We start from the raw sequence: 22,945 nt of genomic DNA, 5'->3' as shown, positions 1-22,945 counted from the left end.
AAGGAATTCCTGATCAGTTGTTAATTCTAATACCATTCTTATCATGACTACACTTTGCAAATTTTCTAGTCATTTTCATAATTTCTTAACAATTTCTATGTAATAATCCTTTTATATTTTCGCTTATAACTCTAATGTGTTTCTGTTTTTCACATTGTCTCTTGAATTACATTATTTTCTTGACTTCAAAGAAGAAGAGATATAAAACTGCTTTCACAGTACCATTTGGTCATTATGAATGGAATGTAATGCCCTTTGGATTAAAAAATGCCCCTTCTGAATTTCAGAAAATTATGAATGAAATTTTTAATGACATACCATATATAATTGTATATATAGATGATGTTTTGATATTTTCGCAAAACTTTGCCAGTCATATTAAACATCTTAAACACTTCAAAATGGTAGCCCATAAAAATGGTTTAGTAATATCACAAAGAAAAATGAACTTATTCCAAACCAAAGTAAGGTTTTTAGGACATTATATTTCCCAAGGAAAAATAATTCCAATAGAAAGAAGTATTGAATTTGCATCAAAATTTCCTGATGAAATAATTGATAATAAGCAACTTCAAAGATTCCTAGGAAGTTTAAACTATATATCTGATTATTATAAGAATTTAGCAGAAGATACTGCTATTCTATATGGAAGGCTCAATAAAAGTCCGACTCCGTGGAGTGATTCGCACACCAAGCAGGTAAAGAAAATTAAGTCAAAGGTAAAAAGTTTACCCTGCTTAACATTAGCTAATCCTAATTGGTTTAAAATCGTCGAAACCGATGCATCAGATATCGGATTCGGAGGAATTTTAAAGCAATTAGACCCTGGTAATAAAAAAGAAATTCTTGTCAGATTTGTTTCTGGAAAATGGAATCCAACTCAAAAGAAGTATTCTACTATCAAGAAAGAAATGCTTTCAATAGTTAAATGTATATTAAAATTTCAAAGTGATCTGTTAAATCAACAGTTCCTGTTGAGGATAGACTGCACAGCAGCAAAACAGATCATAGAAAAAGATGTTAAAAATTTAGTATCCAAGCAAATCTTTGCTGGATGGCAGGCACAGTTGTCTGTTTTTGATTTTAATATTGAATACATTAAATCCGAAGAAAATTCTCTTCCAGATTTCTTAACACGTGAATTTTTACAGGGATGATTCCTCTTAGAGGAGCATATGCTCGAGGAATAAATTCTTCTCGAGGAATCAGGGGACGCAGTGCCAATGCACTTCCCATGAATACAGCAAATTTTCTGTTTCATAAACAGCCAGAAAGGGTACCACAGATGGTGGACCTAGCAACCTACTTGGGACAACAAAAACAAAAGCAGGTTGAACAGCAAAATGCTGCAAGAGAAAATCTCTCTTCTTCATCATCATCTAAACCAACAATGAAAGAGGTGCTTCAAGAAAGTACTATTGACACCTCATTCTTGCAAAATAATTGCGAGACTATTATAATGTACCTGAGTCCAAGTGATATCGAACAAATGGAAGACCCATGGTGCATTCGTCAAAAATATTTTGATGAGCAAGGATATCCTTCGATGCAAGACAAAGACAGACAGATAATGGAGAAATTATTGCTCCTTACTGAATCTGTGGAAATTAATCATAATTTCCATAATAATAATATAATTAATTATATCAATTATAGTAAATGTACTATTTGCAGGATCATGCAGCCACAAGAATGGGGATTAGATCCCAACAGGCCAATAATGATAACCAAGTATGGTTATGAAATTATGGCGACCTACTGGGACTACGTCGAGGCTTTCACTAACTTATTTTTTTATGAAAATTTCAAGAGAAAGCACTCTTGGTTTTTACAGGTACATCCTGATGTTCTAGCCAAACCCATTCCGGGTTGGTTCAACAAATGGTGGACTTTCTTCGGCCCTGATCTAAAAATATTACCTAAAGAATTATTAGATCTTTTTGAAGAATGGGTGGACAATCATCCCGTCATCAACAAAATGACCGATGATCAAATATGCACTACTACTTGTCCTATGATCTATTTCATAGAGAACAGAATCCCCTGGATCTGAAAGTGGACCCTATCTACTGGATTTGACTCCAATAATATTCCAGTACTAAAAAGAAATGCTCTTTACAAATGGTGGGTAGGAATGCCCAAAGACAAATTAGATGGCATAATAACTACCATCAAAGGAAATATTCATCTTTATAAGGAGAAAAAAGTATTTGGATCTCCTCAACAATCTAGCACTGATGATGACAACTTATTTATGTCCATGAAACATAAATTAAGTAGGAGATATCCTAATATATCTGAAGAAGAAGTAAAGGCAAAATGCCTAGAGAAAATCAAGAAGGAATTCTTCGAAGCATTTGATGATAAATCTATGAAGTCTGCCTCTTCCCAACAATCTTCATCAAATACTCCCGAAAAAACACAAGTAATACTTATGATTGCTTAGCAGGAGAAGCACAAGATCCAAATGAAGATCTTGAAGTTCAGAATACTCCTACTCCAATGGAGGAAGTATGGCAAACTATTCTCACCCGAAGACCTGGACAAAAGGGAGCAGTCAAATCTATCCCAAAAACAGATAAAGGAAAGACTGTGGTCACATCAAGCTCAGGATAAAACCATCCTGTGAAGAAATAGCTTCACCGACATCTTTATGTATACAGTGAACAAATGAGTGGTTCACTGACAGCTTTATATCCTGTCACCTTTTACTTTCCAGCTATGAATGGTTTTGTAAATCTGTGTGCACCCCTGGTTTTGTAAATCTGTATGCACCCCTGGTTTTGTAAATCTGTGTGCACCCCTGGTTTTGTAAATCTGGTTTCTGGTTTGTTTTCCTCCTATAAAAAGCCCCCTTGAGGTGTGTTCAAGGCAGGCGAAAAATATCGAATGAAGAATTACTTTCTTTCATCTCATCTGTCTTAGTCTTCCTCCTCTTCCCTCTGAAGAGGAGGAACCAACTTTGAGGGAAGAGGAGGAAGACTAACTTTGAGGGAAGAGGAGGAAGACTAAGACAGATGAGATGAAAGAAAGTAATTCTTCATTCGATATTTTTCGCCTGCCTTGAACACACCTCAAGGGGGCTTTTTATAGGAGGAAAACAAACCAGAAACCAGATTTACAAAACCAGGGGTGCACACAGATTTACAAAACCAGGGGTGCACACAGATTTACAAAACCAGGGGTGCACACAGATTTACAAAACCATTCATAGCTGGAAAGTAAAAGGTGACAGGATATAAAGTTGTCAGTGAACCACTCATTTGTTCACTGTATACATAAAGATGTCGGTGAAGCTATTTCTTCACAGGATGGTTTTATCCTGAGCTTGATGTGACCGCAGTCTTTCCTTTATCTGTTTTTGGGACAGATTTGACTGCTCCCTTTTGTCCAGGTCTTCGGGTGAGAATAGTTTGCCATACTTCCTCCATTGGAGTAGGAGTATTCTGAACTTCAAGATCTTCATTTGGATCTTGTGCTTCTCCTGCTAAGCAATCATAAGTATTACTTGTGTTTTCGGGAGTATTTGATGAAGATTGTTGGGAAGAGGCAGACTTCATAGATTTATCATCAAATGCTTCGAAGAATTCCTTCTTGATTTTCTCTAGGCATTTTGCCTTTACTTCTTCTTCAGATATATTAGGATATCTCCTACTTAATTTATGTTTCATGGACATAAATAAGTTGTCATCATCAGTGCTAGATTGTTGAGGAGATCCAAATACTTTTTTCTCCTTATAAAGATGAATATTTCCTTTGATGGTAGTTATTATGCCATCTAATTTGTCTTTGGGCATTCCTACCCACCATTTGTAAAGAGCATTTCTTTTTAGTACTGGAATATTATTAGAGTCAAATCCAGTAGATAGGGTCCACTTCCAGATCCAGGGGATTCTGTTCTCTATGAAATAGATCATAGGACAAGTAGTAGTGCATATTTGATCATCGGTCATTTTGTTGATGACGGGATGATTGTCCACCCATTCTTCAAAAAGATCTAATAATTCTTTAGGTAATATTTTTAGATCAGGGCCGAAGAAAGTCCACCATTTGTTGAACCAACCCGGAATGGGTTTGGCTAGAACATCAGGATGTACCTGTAAAAACCAAGAGTGCTTTCTCTTGAAATTTTCATAAAAAAATAAGTTAGTGAAAGCCTCGACGTAGTCCCAGTAGGTCGCCATAATTTCATAACCATACTTGGTTATCATTATTGGCCTGTTGGGATCTAATCCCCATTCTTGTGGCTGCATGATCCTGCAAATAGTACATTTACTATAATTGATATAATTAATTATATTATTATTATGGAAATTGTGATTAATTTCCACAGATTCAGTAAGGAGCAATAATTTCTCCATTATCTGTCTGTCTTTGTCTTGCATCGAAGGATATCCTTGCTCATCAAAATATTTTTGACGAATGCACCATGGGTCTTCCATTTGTTCGATATCACTTGGACTCAGGTACATTATAATAGTCTCGCAATTATTTTGCAAGAATGAGGTGTCAATAGTACTTTCTTGAAGCACCTCTTTCATTGTTGGTTTAGATGATGATGAAGAAGAGAGATTTTCTCTTGCAGCATTTTGCTGTTCAACCTGCTTTTGTTTTTGTTGTCCCAAGTAGGTTGCTAGGTCCACCATCTGTGGTACCCTTTCTGGCTGTTTATGAAACAGAAAATTTGCTGTATTCATGGGAAGTGCATTGGCACTGCGTCCCCTGATTCCTCGAGAAGAATTTATTCCTCGAGCATATGCTCCTCTAAGAGGAATCATCCCTGTAAAAATTCACGTGTTAAGAAATCTGGAAGAGAATTTTCTTCGGATTTAATGTATTCAATATTAAAATCAAAAACAGACAACTGTGCCTGCCATCCAGCAAAGATTTGCTTGGATACTAAATTTTTAACATCTTTTTCTATGATCTGTTTTGCTGCTGTGCAGTCTATCCTCAACAGGAACTGTTGATTTAACAGATCACTTTGAAATTTTAATATACATTTAACTATTGAAAGCATTTCTTTCTTGATAGTAGAATACTTCTTTTGAGTTGGATTCCATTTTCCAGAAACAAATCTGACAAGAATTTCTTTTTTATTACCAGGGTCTAATTGCTTTAAAATTCCTCCGAATCCGATATCTGATGCATCGGTTTCGACGATTTTAAACCAATTAGGATTAGCTAATGTTAAGCAGGGTAAACTTTTTACCTTTGACTTAATTTTCTTTACCTGCTTGGTGTGCGAATCACTCCACGGAGTCGGACTTTTATTGAGCCTTCCATATAGAATAGCAGTATCTCCTGCTAGATTCTTATAATAATCAGATATATAGTTTAAACTTCCTAGGAATCTTTGAAGTTGCTTATTATCAATTATTTCATCAGGAAATTTTGATGCAAATTCAATACTTCTTTCTATTGGAATTATTTTTCCTTGGGAAATATAATGTCCTAAAAACCTTACTTTGGTTTGGAATAAGTTCATTTTTCTTTGTGATATTACTAAACCATTTTTATGGGCTACCATTTTGAAGTGTTTAAGATGTTTAATATGACTGGCAAAGTTTTGCGAAAATATCAAAACATCATCTATATATACAATTATATATGGTGTGTCATTAAAAATTTCATTCATAATTTTCTGAAATTCAGAAGGGGCATTTTTTAATCCAAAGGGCATTACATTCCATTCATAATGACCAAATGGTACTGTGAAAGCAGTTTTATATCTATCAGATTCTTTGATCTGAATTTGCCAGTATCCTGATTTTAGATCAAATTTTGAAAAGATAATTGCTTCATTCAGTCTTTCTAACAAATCTCTTTTATTTGGTAATGGATATCTTATCCATTTTAACACTTTATTTAAGGGCTTATAATTGATTACTAATCTTGGATTTCCTCTTTCTTTCTCTGCATTTTTATTGACATAGAAAGCAGTACAACTCCAAGGAGAAGAAGATTTTCTTATTAGTCCTCTTTTTAGAAGCATTTCTATTTCAGTTTTACATAATTTTAAATATTCTTGGTTCATCTGAGTTGGCCTAGCCTTAGTAGGAATATTTTGTTCCTTAAATGATTCCTCATAGGGTAAACTGACTTGATGTTTTTTTCTATCCCAAAAGGCATTGAGTAGTTCATTACAGATTTCATTTTTAAACTGATTCTCTATTTCATTAATCTTAATTCGATTATATGGTTTCTTTAGATCTTCTTCTATATTGTATATTGTCATTTCCTTTTTTAAGAAGTTTAGCTGATTTTCCTTTTTTATAAGGATATCTTTAATTTCATTTATCATTTTGGTATGTGGATCTGTTATAAACAGAAATACTAACTGCTTTCCTTCCTTCTGGGCATAAATTCCAGAATTATCTATTTTTGTTATTGGCATAATATCATTTAGGAAAGGAGTTCCCAAAATTATATCTTGTGTTAAATTTTTAACTAACATAAAAGATGTTTCAATACAAACATCTTGATTACAGATATGTGCTTTAGGTATTTTATACCTGATTGGTAACTTATTTCCTCCAGCTGCAGTTAATGACTGTACTGTCTTTTGAAAATAAGTTGTTGGAATTAATCCTTCCTGGATGCAGTTTAGATCTGCGCCGCTATCTATTAATGCTTTGGCATTTTCTAGTACAAAACTCTTGTTTATTACTAGATTTATTTTTATATACCATTTTTGGTATGTTATCTGGTTTAATATATTTAAATAATCAGGAAGATCATCTGTTTCCTGTTTTATATCCTTACCTTTTATAAAGGATGTCTGAGACTCTTCTCTTGCATTTTCTAGGCTAGATATTCTAGTATTAAACCGTTCATTTTCATTTTTTAACATAGATATTTCTATTTTTAGCTGTTTTATTTCATATTTTAAATCTTGTAAAGAAACAGGTTTTTCTTTTATCTTATAACTATTGAATCTATTTATAACTTCTTGAAACTGATATCCTTTATTAGGTAATATTAATCTTGACGATTCTCTGTTATTTGGGTTCTTTTCTATTAGAAATTCTAATAACTGTTTTTTTATATTGTGATCAGTAATTTGATCTATAACTTTTAATATCTCTTCTTGACTGTTTGTCAGTACATTTAATGATCTCATTCCTACAAAAGATTTCCAACACCACCAATAGTAAACACGAACATAGACCAGATAATTCAAATGACTGATGGGTCTGTAGAAATCATGTTTAATAATTCTACAAGAAAGGTCAAAATTCCTGAAATTGGCAGGTCAATGTCAAGTAGAAGTTTCGATACAAGGCCTTCTACTTCCAGAACTAGAAACAATGAGACAAATGTTGTAGAAGAAATAAATATAAGTAAAAATAATATTCCCTATGGAATTTATAAGAGTAAGGAATCTCCTACTCGATCAGAAATGAGTTTCCATATTTAATGGATTATAGTCAAGGAAGCTACATAAGAAGAAAACTCAATGAAGAGTTTCAATCAGAAGGTAATAAACCCTTTAGAATATGGTATTTGGGAAAATTTTCTCCGCTAGAATTAAGATATTATAAAAATAAATATTATGAGGAACTGGAATACTATCAAAAGATAGAATATTTTACTCCTTGGTTTTTAAAATTTTATACAAATGAGAAAAACCAAGAAATATTAGTTCTCCAAAAAACATGGACAACGGTACAGGATGAGATAATAAACTCACCCTTTCCTCCGCAACAAATGATAAAACTTCAGTCAACTGAAGCAATGGCCTATTCCAACTTAAGTAAGATGGAACATGCTCATATAACAATCAGAGAATTAAACACTCTAATAAGAGCTCAAAATTATACAAATGCATACTTATATTGCATAGGAACAGAATTGTTACAATTAGAAAAGAAATTAAATGCAGTACATAAAGACCTGGAGAGAGATATAAAAATTTTAGAAAAATTAAAAGAAAATCCTAAACAAGAAGATAAGGAATCAATAACTCCTGTAATCCAACCACCTCCAGAAGTAAAAAACTTCAGACTAGAAAAACCCAATGCAGAGTTCATAAAGGTTTTAGAAGAAAAACTAAAAGGAATACATATAGGGGTAGTTAATAGGAATTCTAGGACTAACTCTGATAGCGAACAATCAGACGAAAGTAGTTCGGAAGAAATAGGCAATAAAATTGCACAAACCCTTAAAATAGATTCAGATGAACAATTATCTGAAAAAGATATCTCAGACTTAGAGGAATTTGAAGAACAGATGAATGAACTAAAAATCAATCCGATAAAATATGAACCTAGACCATTAGAAAAATATTATTACAAAAGGCCCTCTCCATTAGATGTCTTACATGAGGAGAGAGAACCATTTCAGAATTCTTATTCTGGAAAACACATCTATGAATGGAATATAGATGGAATGTCTGATAAACAGATTTTAGATGTAATACATAGAATAATGATGTATTCAACAATTTGCCAACAGAATGGTAACACTGATCATGAAATTGTTAAATTCATAATAGCTGGATTTATAGGTCAGTTAAAAGGATGGTGGCAGGCATATTTAAATGACAACCAAAGGAATGAAATTATGGGACATATAAAAACCATAAAGGTAGAGCCAGATAGGCCAACTAGCAGTGGTACAATAGGTATAGACACTGAACAAGATGCGGTATATACTTTGTGTGTAACCATAATCCAACATTTTGTAGGATTAGAATTAAAAGACGGAGATTCAATGAGAACTCTATTACTTAATCTAAAATGCCCTACTTTAACGCATTTTAGATGGTATAAGGATACCTTTATGACCAGAGTATTTCAAGTAAATGATCCTAACTCTGAATTATGGAAATCTAAATTTATAGATGGATTGCCATATTTATTTGCGGCAAGAATAAAGAAAACTTTAAGAGATAGACAGGGTGGAATAAATATAAATTATGAACAATACACCTATGGACAAATTATAGGAGTATGTGTTCAAGAAGGATTAAATATATGTAATGATTTAAAACTTAAAAAACAAATAAAAAAGCAAGCACAAACAGAAAAACACCAACTAGGTGATTTCTGTCACCAATTTGCATATGACATGCAAGAAAACCCAGAAGGGTCAAATAGAAAGAAAAGAAGGTACAAAAAATATGTACATAAAACACCTCGTAAAGAGTATAAGGCATATAAGCAAAGAAGATACTATAAAAAGAAGCAACAACAGCAAGAAAAACATGCTATTAAGAGAAAAAAGAAAAAGAGAGTTATCAAAGAAGAACCTAAATGTTATAGGTGTGGTAGATTTGGGCATTATGCAAATAGATGCTCAATGCGAAGGAAAATTAATTCCTTACAAATAGATGATAATCTGAAAACCCAGTTAATGAAACTTATGATAAACTCATCTTCAGAAGAAGACAGTAATTATTCAAGCTCATCAGAGGATGAGATAAATGAAGTAATAACTTCATCAGAAGATCAAACAAAGTCAGATAAATGTCAATGTAATACAGTACAATGTGACAAAGATTATTGGAAATCTTTTGTAGGAATGAGATCATTAAATGTACTGACAAACAGTCAAGAAGAGATATTAAAAGTTATAGATCAAATTACTGATCACAATATAAAAAAACAGTTATTAGAATTTCTAATAGAAAAGAACCCAAATAACAGAGAATCGTCAAGATTAATATTACCTAATAAAGGATATCAGTTTCAAGAAGTTATGAATAGATTCAATAGTTATAAGATAAAAGAAAAACCTGTTTCTTTACAAGATTTAAAATATGAAATAAAACAGCTAAAAATAGAAATATCTATGTTAAAAAATGAAAATGAACGGTTTAATACTAGAATATCTAGCCTAGAAAATGCAAGAGAAGAGTCTCAGACATCCTTTATAAAAGGTAAGGATATAAAACAGGAAACAGTTGATCTTCCTGATTATTTAAATATATTAAACCAGATAACATACCAAAAATGGTATATAAAAATAAATCTAGTAATAAACAAGAGTTTTGTACTAGAAAATGCCAAAGCATTAATAGATAGCGGCGCAGATCTAAACTGCATCCAGGAAGGATTAATTCCAACAACTTATTTTCAAAAGACAGTACAGTCATTAACTGCAGCTGGAGGAAATAAGTTACCAATCAGGTATAAAATACCTAAAGCACATATCTGTAATCAAGATGTTTGTATTGAAACATCTTTTATGTTAGTTAAAAATTTAACACAAGATATAATTTTGGGAACTCCTTTCCTAAATGATATTATGCCAATAACAAAAATAGATAATTCTGGAATTTATGCCCAGAAGGAAGGAAAGCAGTTAGTATTTCTGTTTATAACAGATCCACATACCAAAATGATAAATGAAATTAAAGATATCCTTATAAAAAAGGAAAATCAGCTAAACTTCTTAAAAAAGGAAATGACAATATACAATATAGAAGAAGATCTAAAGAAACCATATAATCGAATTAAGATTAATGAAATAGAGAATCAGTTTAAAAATGAAATCTGTAATGAACTACCCAATGCCTTTTGGGATAGAAAAAAACATCAAGTCAGTTTACCCTATGAGGAATCATTTAAGGAACAAAATATTCCTACTAAGGCTAGGCCAACTCAGATGAACCAAGAATATTTAAAATTATGTAAAACTGAAATAGAAATGCTTCTAAAAAGAGGACTAATAAGAAAATCTTCTTCTCCTTGGAGTTGTACTGCTTTCTATGTCAATAAAAATGCAGAGAAAGAAAGAGGAAATCCAAGATTAGTAATCAATTATAAGCCCTTAAATAAAGTGTTAAAATGGATAAGATATCCATTACCAAATAAAAGAGATTTGTTAGAAAGACTGAATGAAGCAATTATCTTTTCAAAATTTGATCTAAAATCAGGATACTGGCAAATTCAGATCAAAGAATCTGATAGATATAAAACTGCTTTCACAGTACCATTTGGTCATTATGAATGGAATGTAATGCCCTTTGGATTAAAAAATGCCCCTTCTGAATTTCAGAAAATTATGAATGAAATTTTTAATGACATACCATATATAATTGTATATATAGATGATGTTTTGATATTTTCGCAAAACTTTGCCAGTCATATTAAACATCTTAAACACTTCAAAATGGTAGCCCATAAAAATGGTTTAGTAATATCACAAAGAAAAATGAACTTATTCCAAACCAAAGTAAGGTTTTTAGGACATTATATTTTCCAAGGAAAAATAATTCAAATAGAAAGAAAAGAAGGTACAAAAAATATGTACATAAAACACCTCGTAAAGAGTATAAGGCATATAAGCAAAGAAGATACTTTAAAAAGAAGCAACAACAGCAAGAAAAACATGCTATTAAGAGAAAAAAGAAAAAGAGAGTTATCAAAGAAGAACCTAAATGTTATAGGTGTGGTAGATTTGGGCATTATGCAAATAGATGCTCAATGCGAAGGAAAATTAATTCCTTACAAATAGATGATAATCTGAAAACCCAGTTAATGAAACTTATGATAAACTCATCTTCAGAAGAAGACAGTAATTATTCAAGCTCATCAGAGGATGAGATAAATGAAGTAATAACTTCATCAGAAGATCAAACAAAGTCAGATAAATGTCAATGTAATACAGTACAATGTGACAAAGATTATTGGAAATCTTTTGTAGGAATGAGATCATTAAATGTACTGACAAACAGTCAAGAAGAGATATTAAAAGTTATAGATCAAATTACTGATCACAATATAAAAAAACAGTTATTAGAATTTCTGATAGAAAAGAACCCAAATAACAGAGAATCGTCAAGATTAATATTACCTAATAAAGGATATCAGTTTCAAGAAGTTATGAATAGATTCAATAGTTATAAGATAAAAGAAAAACCTGTTTCTTTACAAGATTTAAAATATGAAATAAAACAGCTAAAAATAGAAATATCTATGTTAAAAAATGAAAATGAACGGTCTAATACTAGAATATCTAGCCTAGAAAATGCAAGAGAAGAGTCTCAGACATCCTTTATAAAAGGTAAGGATATAAAACAGGAAACAGATGATCTTCCTGATTATTTAAATATATTAAACCAGATAACATACTAAAAATGGTATATAAAAATAAATCTAGTAATAAACAAGAGTTTTGTACTAGAAAATGCCAAAGCATTAATAGATAGCGGCGCAGATCTAAACTGCATCCAGGAAGGATTAATTCCAACAACTTATTTTCAAAAGACAGTACAGTCATTAACTGCAGCTGAAAGAAATAAGTTACCAATCAGGTATAAAATACCTAAAGCACATATCTGTAATCAAGATGTTTGTATTGAAACATCTTTTATGTTAGTTAAAAATTTAACACAAGATATAATTTTGGGAACTCCTTTCCTAAATAATATTATACCTTCATATGCTGAGGAGGAAGACTAACTTTGAGGGAAGAGGAGGAAGACTAACTTTGAGGGAAGAGGAGGAAGACTAAGACAGATGAGATGAAAGAAAGTAATTCTTCATTCGATATTTTTCGCCTGCCTTGAACACACCTCAAGGGGGCTTTTTATAGGAGGAAAACAAACCAGAAACCAGATTTACAAAACCAGGGGTGCACACAGATTTACAAAACCAGGGGTGCACACAGATTTACAAAACCAGGGGTGCACACAGATTTACAAAACCATTCATAGCTGGAAAGTAAAAGGTGACAGGATATAAAGCTGTCAGTGAACCACTCATTTGTTCACTGTATACATAAAGATGTCGGTGAAGCTATTTCTTCACAGGATGGTTTTATCCTGAGCTTGATGTGACCACAGTCTTTCCTTTATCTGTTTTTGGGACAGATTTGACTGCTCCCTTTTGTCCAGGTCTTCGGGTGAGAATAGTTTGCCATACTTCCTCCATTGGAGTAGGAGTATTCTGAACTTCAAGATCTTCATTTGGATCTTGTGCTTCTCCTGCTAAGCAATCATAAGTATTACTTGTGTTTTCGGGAGTATTTGATGAAGATTGTTGGGAAGAGGCAGACTTCATAGATTTATCATCAAATGCTTTGAAGAATTCCTTCTTGATTTTCTCTAGGCATTTTGCCTTTACTTCTTCTTCAGATATATTAGGATATCTCCTACTTAATTTATGTTTCATGGACATAAATAAGTTGTCATCATCAGTGCTAGATTGTTGAGGAGATCCAAATACTTTTTTCTCCTTATAAAGATGAATATTTCCTTTGATGGTAGTTATTATGCCATCTAATTTGTCTTTGGGCATTCCTACCCACCATTTGTAAAGAGCATTTCTTTTTAGTACTGGAATATTATTGGAGTCAAATCCAGTAGATAGGGTCCACTTCCAGATCCAGGGGATTCTGTTCTCTATGAAATAGATCATAGGACAAGTAGTAGTGCATATTTGATCATCGGTCATTTTGTTGATGACGGGATGATTGTCCACCCATTCTTCAAAAAGATCTAATAATTCTTTAGGTAATATTTTTAGATCAGGGCCGAAGAAAGTCCACCATTTGTTGAACCAATCCGGAATGGGTTTGGCTAGAACATCAGGATGTACCTGTAAAAACCAAGAGTGCTTTCTCTTGAAATTTTCATAAAAAAATAAGTTAGTGAAAGCCTCGACGTAGTCCCAGTAGGTCGCCATAATTTCATAACCATACTTGGTTATCATTATTGGCCTGTTGGGATCTAATCCCCATTCTTGTGGCTGCATGATCCTGCAAATAGTACATTTACTATAATTGATATTATTATTTATATTATTATTATGGAAATTGTGATTAATTTCCACAGATTCAGTAAGGAGCAATAATTTCTCCATTATCTGTCTGTCTTTGTCTTGCATCGAAGGATATCCTTGCTCATCAAAATATTTTTGACGAATGCACCATGGGTCTTCCATTTGTTCGATATCACTTGGACTCAGGTACATTATAATAGTCTCGCAATTATTTTGCAAGAATGAGGTGTCAATAGTACTTTCTTGAAGCACCTCTTTCATTGTTGGTTTAGATGATGATGAAGAAGAGAGATTTTCTCTTGCAGCATTTTGCTGTTCAACCTGCTTTTGTTTTTGTTGTCCCAAGTAGGTTGCTAGGTCCACCATCTGTGGTACCCTTTCTGGCTGTTTATGAAACAGAAAATTTGCTGTATTCATGGGAAGTGCATTGGCACTGCGTCCCCTGATTCCTCGAGAAGAATTTCTTCCTCGAGCATATGCTCCTCTAAGAGGAATCATCCCTGTAAAAATTCACGTGTTAAGAAATCTGGAAGAGAATTTTCTTCGGATTTAATGTATTCAATATTAAAATCAAAAACAGACAACTGTGCCTGCCATCCAGCAAAGATTTGCTTGGATACTAAATTTTTAACATCTTTTTCTATGATCTGTTTTGCTGCTGTGCAGTCTATCCTCAACAGGAACTGTTGATTTAACAGATCACTTTGAAATTTTAATATACATTTAACTATTGAAAGCATTTCTTTCTTGATAGTAGAATACTTCTTTTGAGTTGGATTCCATTTTCCAGAAACAAATCTGACAAGAATTTCTTTTTTATTACGAGGGTCTAATTGCTTTAAAATTCCTCCGAATTCGATATCTGATGCATCGGTTTCGACGATTTTAAACCAATTAGGATTAGCTAATGTTAAGCAGGGTAAACTTTTTACCTTTGACTTAATTTTCTTTACCTGCTTGGTGTGCGAATCACTCCACGGAGTCGGACTTTTATTGAGCCTTCCATATAGAATAGCAGTATCTTCTGCTAGATTCTTATAATAATCAGATATATAGTTTAAACTTCCTAGGAATCTTTGAAGTTGCTTATTATCAATTATTTCATCAGGAAATTTTGATGCAAATTCAATACTTCTTTCTATTGGAATTATTTTTTCTTGGGAAATATAATGTCCTAAAAACCTTACTTTGGTTTGGAATAAGTTCATTTTTCTTTGTGATATTACTAAACCATTTTTATGGGCTACCATTTTGAAGTGTTTAAGATGTTTAATATGACTGGCAAAGTTTTGCGAAAATATCAAAACATCATCTATATATACAATTATATATGGTATGTCATTAAAAATTTCATTCATAATTTTCTGAAATTCAGAAGGGGCATTTTTTAATCCAAAGGGCATTACATTCCATTCATAATGACCAAATGGTACTGTGAAAGCAGTTTTATATCTATCAGATTCTTTGATCTGAATTTGCCAGTATCCTGATTTTAGATCAAATTTTGAAAAGATAATTGCTTCATTCAGTCTTTCTAACAAATCTCTTTTATTTGGTAATGGATATCTTATCCATTTTAACACTTTATTTAAGGGCTTATAATTGATTACTAATCTTGGATTTCCTCTTTCTTTCTCTGCATTTTTATTGACATAGAAAGCAGTACAACTCCAAGGAGAAGAAGATTTTCTTATTAGTCCTCTTTTTAGAAGCATTTCTATTTCAGTTTTACATAATTTTAAATATTCTTGGTTCATCTGAGTTGGCCGAGCCTTAGTAGGAATATTTTGTTCCTTAAATGATTCCTCATAGGGTAAACTGACTTGATGTTTTTTTCTATCCCAAAAGGCATTGGGTAGTTCATTACAGATTTCATTTTTAAACTGATTCTCTATTTCATTAATCTTAATTCGATTATATGGTTTCTTTAGATCTTCTTCTATATTGTATATTGTCATTTCCTTTTTTAAGAAGTTTAGCTGATTTTCCTTTTTTATAAGGATATCTTTAATTTCATTTATCATTTTGGTATGTGGATCTGTTATAAACAGAAATACTAACTGCTTTCCTTCCTTCGGGGCATAAATTCCAGAATTATCTATTTTTGTTATTGGCATAATATCATTTAGGAAAGGAGTTCCCAAAATTATATCTTGTGTTAAATTTTTAACTAACATAAAAGATGTTTCAATACAAACATCTTGATTACAGATATGTGCTTTAGGTATTTTATACCTGATTGGTAACTTATTTCCTCCAGCTGCAGTTAATGACTGTACTGTCTTTTGAAAATAAGTTGTTGGAATTAATCCTTCCTGGATGCAGTTTAGATCTGCGCCGCTATCTATTAATGCTTTGGCATTTTCTAGTACAAAACTCTTGTTTATTACTAGATTTATTTTTATATACCATTTTTGGTATGTTATCTGGTTTTGATATATTTAAATAATCAGGAAGATCATCTGTTTCCTGTTTTATATCCTTACCTTTTATAAAGGATGTCTGAGACTCTTCTCTTGCATTTTCTAGGCTAGATATTCTAGTATTAAACCGTTCATTTTCATTTTTTAACATAGATATTTCTATTTTTAGCTGTTTTATTTCATATTTTAAATCTTGTAAAGAAACAGGTTTTTCTTTTATCTTATAACTATTGAATCTATTCATAACTTCTTGAAACTGATATCCTTTATTAGGTAATATTAATCTTGACGATTCTCTGTTATTTGGGTTCTTTTCTATCAGAAATTCTAATAACTGTTTTTTTATATTGTGATCAGTAATTTGATCTATAACTTTTAATATCTCTTCTTGACTGTTTGTCAGTACATTTAATGATCTCATTCCTACAAAAGATTTCCAATAATCTTTGTCACATTGTACTGTATTACATTGACATTTATCTGACTTTGTTTGATCTTCTGATGAAGTTATTACTTCATTTATCTCATCCTCTGATGAGCTTGAATAATTACTGTCTTCTTCTGAAGATGAGTTTATCATAAGTTTCATTAACTGGGTTTTCAGATTATCATCTATTTGTAAGGAATTAATTTTTCTTCGCATTGAGCATCTATTTGCATAATGCCCAAATCTACCACACCTATAACATTTAGGTTCTTCTCTTGAATTACATTATTTTCTTGACTTCATATTTTGCTGAATTGAAATGAAGCTTGGCCAATGCATGAGTTCATCCTGCTAAGTAGCTTAGCTTTCTGTAATGGCTGATATGCATCAAAACATGCTGAAGAAGCCATAAGAGTTTTGACATCTGATGTAGAGGGTATGCCGTATGCAACAATGAACGGAAAACCAGATTTGTGAAATATGCAAATATTTTTGGGTGATATGTACTAATTCAACAAAATATATTCTTGATTATTTATATTACTATGAGTCCTTATGGGTGTCTTGATAATAATGGTCTTTCCTTGAGAGACCTATCAATGCCATCCTATTTGACAAAGTTTCTTTTATACACTACATTCCACAATGTAATATGGAATATGGTATTTTTCTAATTTTATTATTATACCAAGTGATATTTTGCCCCATTGCTATTCAACAATATGCAAGTATCATTTATGTGGCTGCTATGCCTCCTTGGTATGGGTGAAAGGTTTTTATCACTTTTAGATGTCCTTGTAGGGGTTCTCACTTAGATGGTTTTATTGCACTACACCCTATCTCTTTTTTTATTGTTTTTTGCATATCAAAATTAATTATCCCTATTTGCAAATTGACCAAGATAATGTCAATTTTAATTGGAAAACCCCTTCTTTTAGCTTGTTGTCTTCCTAATTAACCTTTAACCATGGTTAACTTAACCAAAGTTAGTAGACGACAATTCTACCTGTAGTTATTCTCAACCAAGGTCCCCAAACTATAGTATACATGACCTCTCCAATTGAATGATTGTGCACTCATCCTACCTATGCGGTCATTGCTAGCATGGGGGCAACCTTGAGGTGTTCCAAGTTCAAGCCTTTTGGGATGGACCCATACAAGCGGTTGTGACTCAAATCCAGGTGCTCCATGTACACTGTTGAGGTCAACATGCTCCACATGTGACCTCGGAGGCGATTGTACAAGAGGTCTTGCTCCAGCACCATGAAGTAGAACTGTGGTTTGAAGGTGTCCTGGATCTCCCCCCCTCTCAACAATGTTCCTACACCGGTTCAACAAAACATGGCTCCCAATGATCGCCAATGGGATTTGGTTGGTGATCCAGTTCCTGTCCAAGTACAGCAAGAAGAGATCCAGTTTTGGGCAAGGGCATGGTTGGGCATGTAGAGATCTTGAAGTTGGGTGGAATCTGGTCGGATTTGGTTGTTGCTGCGATTGAAGTTGTTGGCGATGTTGAGAACAATGAGGTGGGTGAGGTGACCAATGTCAGCTGAGAGAGGGGCGAAGGTTCAGTTTTTCAACATGGTCAAGGATGCAGAGGAAGGGAGGTGCGGCAGAGGTGATGGGGTCGAAGATCTACTTCTAGTTGGCGAGGATGAGGGTGGTGAGGCGTTCAAGGAAGTAGATCTCCAAGAATGCAAGGCTAGACATGAGTTCACTGAGCAATTGGCACGGGAGATAATAAGGTCCTCGGATTTGCCTTGAAGGATGAGGTCAACAATGTGGCCATTGGCGCGGTCACAATTGATGTTGTGTTGTCGAGAGCAATAGTTGAGGCTAGTCCAGGAGAAGATTGTGAGGTAGCACTCTGGGAGGGCGAGGTGTAAAGCCAAGAGGGTAACACGATTTGACAATGGAGTGGATGGAGAGAGAGGAAGAGAAGAGAGAAGGAACTATTGGAAACTTCACCTAGTTGATGGAGGAGTCACCATTGATAACGGGCGACACCCTTGTACATTTGGTCCATATTGGAGCCCTCGAGCAAGTTAAGGTTGGAGCGGAATTGGCAACTGTCCTTCTTGAGGACAACTACCTTGTAGCTGGCTTGGGCGAGGATGCTAGCAATTACTCTATTTTTAGAGACAAAGCAGATGACCATGATGTTGCTGCGAATGGGGATGCTTCTTGTGGATGTTGAGGAGAGAGGCTGGTACATGAGGGTAATAGTGAGGGTGTCTTTGGGACTTCATGTGGACCAAGACACGATGGTGGGCCAGACAGGTGGTCTTCATTATTGTGGTCAATGTTTGACTAAGCATTCGACATGTTCAGCAAGTTTAGTATTAGGCCTATGGTAGTCTAATACATTCCAAGCTTGATGGACAATCAATTAAAGCTGGACCACTGAGGGGGTAGGAATATTTTTATCGCCTAATTTACAACAATCCCATGAAACACCTTAAAAATGGTTGCCCACAATCTATTAGAGTAAATTTACATGTTTGTTGCAGTTTAAATTTACTTAATTAGTAAAATAGGGAGGAGGGGAGGTGTTACGTGTAATTCAACTAAAATCTTGGGTGTGGTATGAATTTTTTTTAAAGTAATCTTTATATTCATGTAAAATGTTGTGTTTTATAGTTTATAGTTATTTCTGAGCTCTGACATTGATAGTGCTTTTTATATATGTTGTATTCACCCTTGTGCCCTATCATTTTTAAAAAGCTTTGCCACATCTATTAAGTTTTTAATACCACCCTTAGAAAAAATATGAGGGGTGAAAGTGGACTAGATAATATCAGTCGGATCCGTTTTCATATCCGAATCTATCCGGATATAGATAGCAATTTGGGCATCCGACTAATATCCTTTTCAATATCCATATCCATCAAAGAAAATTGAATATGGATATGAATATATAACTACCCGATCAGTATCCAAATATCTGATTTTATTTGTTATCTTAGTTAATTTGAGAGTAAATTATAAAAATCTTCCTGTGATTAGGGGTAAATTACATTTACACCCAATAGTATGAAAAACCTACGCTTACCCCTCTGAGGTTTATTTTTAACCTATAACTTAACAAAATGTTAGTCAAACCGTTAACTTTTAATGAGACCTAAGTGCCATGTCAGAATTTTTTTAAAATGACCAAAATAACCTTACAAAAATTCTTTGAAGGGTTACATTTATTAGACTTACACAATATTCTGTAAAACCTACCGTTACACCCAGTTAAATTGACAGCGTTAGTGAAACCATTTATCTATTGAAAAAGTCAAAATTACCCCTATAAAAAAATATGGCTCTTTTTTTACTTTTTCGACTCTCCGATCTTCTCGAAGTCTTCCATCTTTAAGAGTCTTTTTCTCTTTGAGATTGAGTGGCTAGGGTTTCCTTCTCGCTTTGCCACCTAATGAGTGTCCCTTTCTAATGAGCGACCGACGACAAGCTTCCTTCCCAACCTCCGATGATGAGCATCCTTAATTTCCAACCAGTATTCGGCAACGAGCGTTCTTTTTGACCAGGTTTTGTTCTTGTTTTTCCGCTCACCACATCACAGAGATTGGGGATGCCAGTGTATCATTTACTGATTCTGAGTTCTACTTGTCCAATACCATAAATATGATTGCTTAACATTGTTGTTGTGGATGAAGATTCCTAAATCTGCATATAGAGTTATGATATCTCTGACAGCCTATCATCACAACGATCCAAATTAGTACGTGCATGAGAATTTTTCTTTTTGGAGTATGCATCAGTTGTGGTTCCATGGCCTGGCTTGGGCCATGATCAGGCTGGCTCAAGCGACAACTCTTGATACTAGTTTCTTGCAGCAAAAAATTTTAGAGGCATCCACTTGCCTGAGAAATCTAGATGACTTTCCCCTCGGCATATAGCTCTTTTCTGATGATTCATCAAAATCAAGCTCCAAACCCATGGCGCCTCATGGCTTCTCCTTGAGTGGAGGTTATATCACTTAAGGGTAACTTAGTCATTTTCTAAATTTTTTCTAATATGGCATTTAGGTCCTATTTAAGTTAACGATTTGGCTAACATTCTGTTAAGTTATTGGTTAAAGTATTGGAGAAAAATAAACCTTAGGGGGGTAGGTTTTTTAAACTATTGGATGTAAGTATAATTTACTTATAATCTCAGAGTTTTTTTTGTAATTTACTCAGTATTCATGGTCAATTTTGACTTTTTACATGAGGTAAATGGATTTACTAACACCGTTAATTTAACTAGGTGTAAGTAAAAGTTTAACAAACTATTGGGTACAAGTGTAATAAAGTAAACTTTAAGGAGACTTTTGTAATTTATTCTTAATTTTATATAGCACTCACAAACTTTTAAGAAAAATATATGACCATATTAACGTGCTATTAACTTGATTTACCATCCACTTAGTAATATCTTTGGTTCTATGATCATAAAGTTTAATTGTCTGACTCATCCATATTTACATCCATATTTCCAATATCCGATTTATATCCGTATTCATTTAAAATAAATATGAATAGGAATTTTTGCATCCAACTAATATCCATATCCGTATATGTATTTGCCAAACAAAACAAATATAGATATGGATATACTGGTATATGATGCGTATCCGATCTAGTTTCAGTCCTAAAAAAGATTCAAAAAACTATGCATATCTTCTGCTAACTTATGGTTACAACACTGTTAAACAGCGAGATGTATGGATTTTTCAGCTAAGTTTGCAGGAAATATAATAACAAACCAGTCAGCTAACATTGTCTTTCCAATTCTGGTGCAGGCTAGTTACTTTGTGAACCCTTTACCTGTGGAGGTTCTTCCGACTGTCCCTGTATACGGCGATGCGCTAACAACAGGGATATGTATCTGTGAGGTTGCAGATTATCCTCTTAAAACCTTAGTTTTCATGAGCAATAACTTGAAAGCACTAGCTGATATGGTAGCAGAAATCTGTTCCACCTTGCATAAGCATAATGCTGCATTTAATCTGCTGATATCCGATTGTGGCACAAAAACGTTCTTGTTTCCTCAGGTAAGCATGGTTTCTGAGTATATGACATACTATTTTCTGTCCGCTTCTTTTTATTTTGGCTACTCTTACATTACCTTCCTTCAGTCAGCCTGACATGCTTCAATTTGATTGACTGAAGACAAGGTAAAACCAAATGATTACTGCCTGTTACTGAGTTAGAAAAATGCTTTTTAAAGAAGCGTTTTCATCTACCGGAGAAAAGTTTGTTACAATGAATGAGATGTAGGTAATCTCTCGTTCTTTAGATAGAGAAACTATATCTCAACATTGTCACTATGGAGTGCTTGAAAGGAATATCTCTCATGGAATTACTAGACTGTTATATTACCATGAAAAGGTCTAGTTAAATAGCTTGAACACTTCAAGTTCTTGCATTAAACCTTTGGTGGACCAATGGCAATAGCTGTTATCTTGGTGATACCACCTATCTGTCAGGGGATGGTGCATCAGCTAAATAGAGATTGTTGAACCTGTTATAATCTTCTGAAGTAGCTGGTTGTTCCACGCATAGAAGATAGATTACAGGAGTTCCTGTAAGTTAGCAGTCTAATTTTTATCAGATGGCTTCATTGTAGTCACCAGAAGCTCCATATGCTCTAGCTTCTGAAATCAGGCGTTGTTTTATATGATCCTAATCAGATAATAACTAATATTTGTTTCTTTTTGTTGAATAATAACATAGCTGTTTGTGTCTAAACAGGCCCATAAAGTGCTGATGGGGTGCCACCTTTCTGCTTGGGAATGTGGGGGCTATTTTGTTTACGGCACAAAATCTGATTTTGATTGTGTGTCTGAGGTGGAAATAATAAAGAGTATGGCTTCCATTTCGCTGGACAACAGCAGCTTCCAAGCCCTGAAGCAGCTTTGCTGCAATATTGCAAAAAAACTGATTTTTCAAGACGAATAGCCTTTCAGTTTGGAGCAGTCAGTACTTATGTAAGATGGTTTGATGTGTTGCTTGTTTAGTGGCAGTACTTGTGCACGGCTTATTGTTAAAAATTTCTGTGAATTCTGCAACCTGTAGTCTTGTGCAATTACAAACAATATGCATGTACTATTGCCTCTGAATTCCATTCTTTTGTCCAGATGTTATGATTGAAAGTTTAGGTTTACGTTTACCTGTGAGATGGTATGGCATCCCTCTTTTCTTGCAGGGGCTCGAGATGCATGCTCGGGTCTTAATTAGGTTCTTAACTGGTATGCTTGGTTAATTTCCGCTCAGAAAGATTGAGCCATGGAGTTGGTCTAGAAACTGGTTGAGATTTTGTGAACCTCAGGTGTGTGATTTTGGATACCTAAGTGAACAATAAACTATTTGCTACCATGA

At 33.6% G+C, this 22,945-nt stretch overlaps 1 protein-coding gene across 3 annotated transcripts in view; it reads left to right on the top strand.

Moving 5' to 3' along the window:
* The window catches only part of LOC103710494 (GDP-L-galactose phosphorylase 1-like), a 31,520-nt gene extending 8,784 nt beyond the window's left edge, over positions 1–22,736 (top strand). For all 3 annotated transcript variants that reach the window (XM_039131956.1, XM_008796215.4, XM_008796216.4), the window contains 2 exons: positions 21,367–21,618; positions 22,319–22,736. In XM_039131956.1, coding sequence (XP_038987884.1) covers positions 21,367–21,618; positions 22,319–22,525 — 459 coding nt within the window. In that variant the 3' untranslated portion in view covers positions 22,526–22,736. The remainder of the gene's footprint in view (positions 1–21,366; positions 21,619–22,318) is intronic.
* The last annotated feature ends 209 nt before the right edge of the window (positions 22,737–22,945 follow it).

Source organism: Phoenix dactylifera, chromosome 11, assembly GCF_009389715.1.
Source record: "Phoenix dactylifera cultivar Barhee BC4 chromosome 11, palm_55x_up_171113_PBpolish2nd_filt_p, whole genome shotgun sequence".
In the NCBI taxonomy this organism is placed as follows: Eukaryota; Viridiplantae; Streptophyta; class Magnoliopsida; order Arecales; family Arecaceae; genus Phoenix; species Phoenix dactylifera.
The sequence above is the reverse complement of the archived record's forward strand: the minus strand, read 5'-3'. Positions and strand labels throughout refer to the sequence as shown.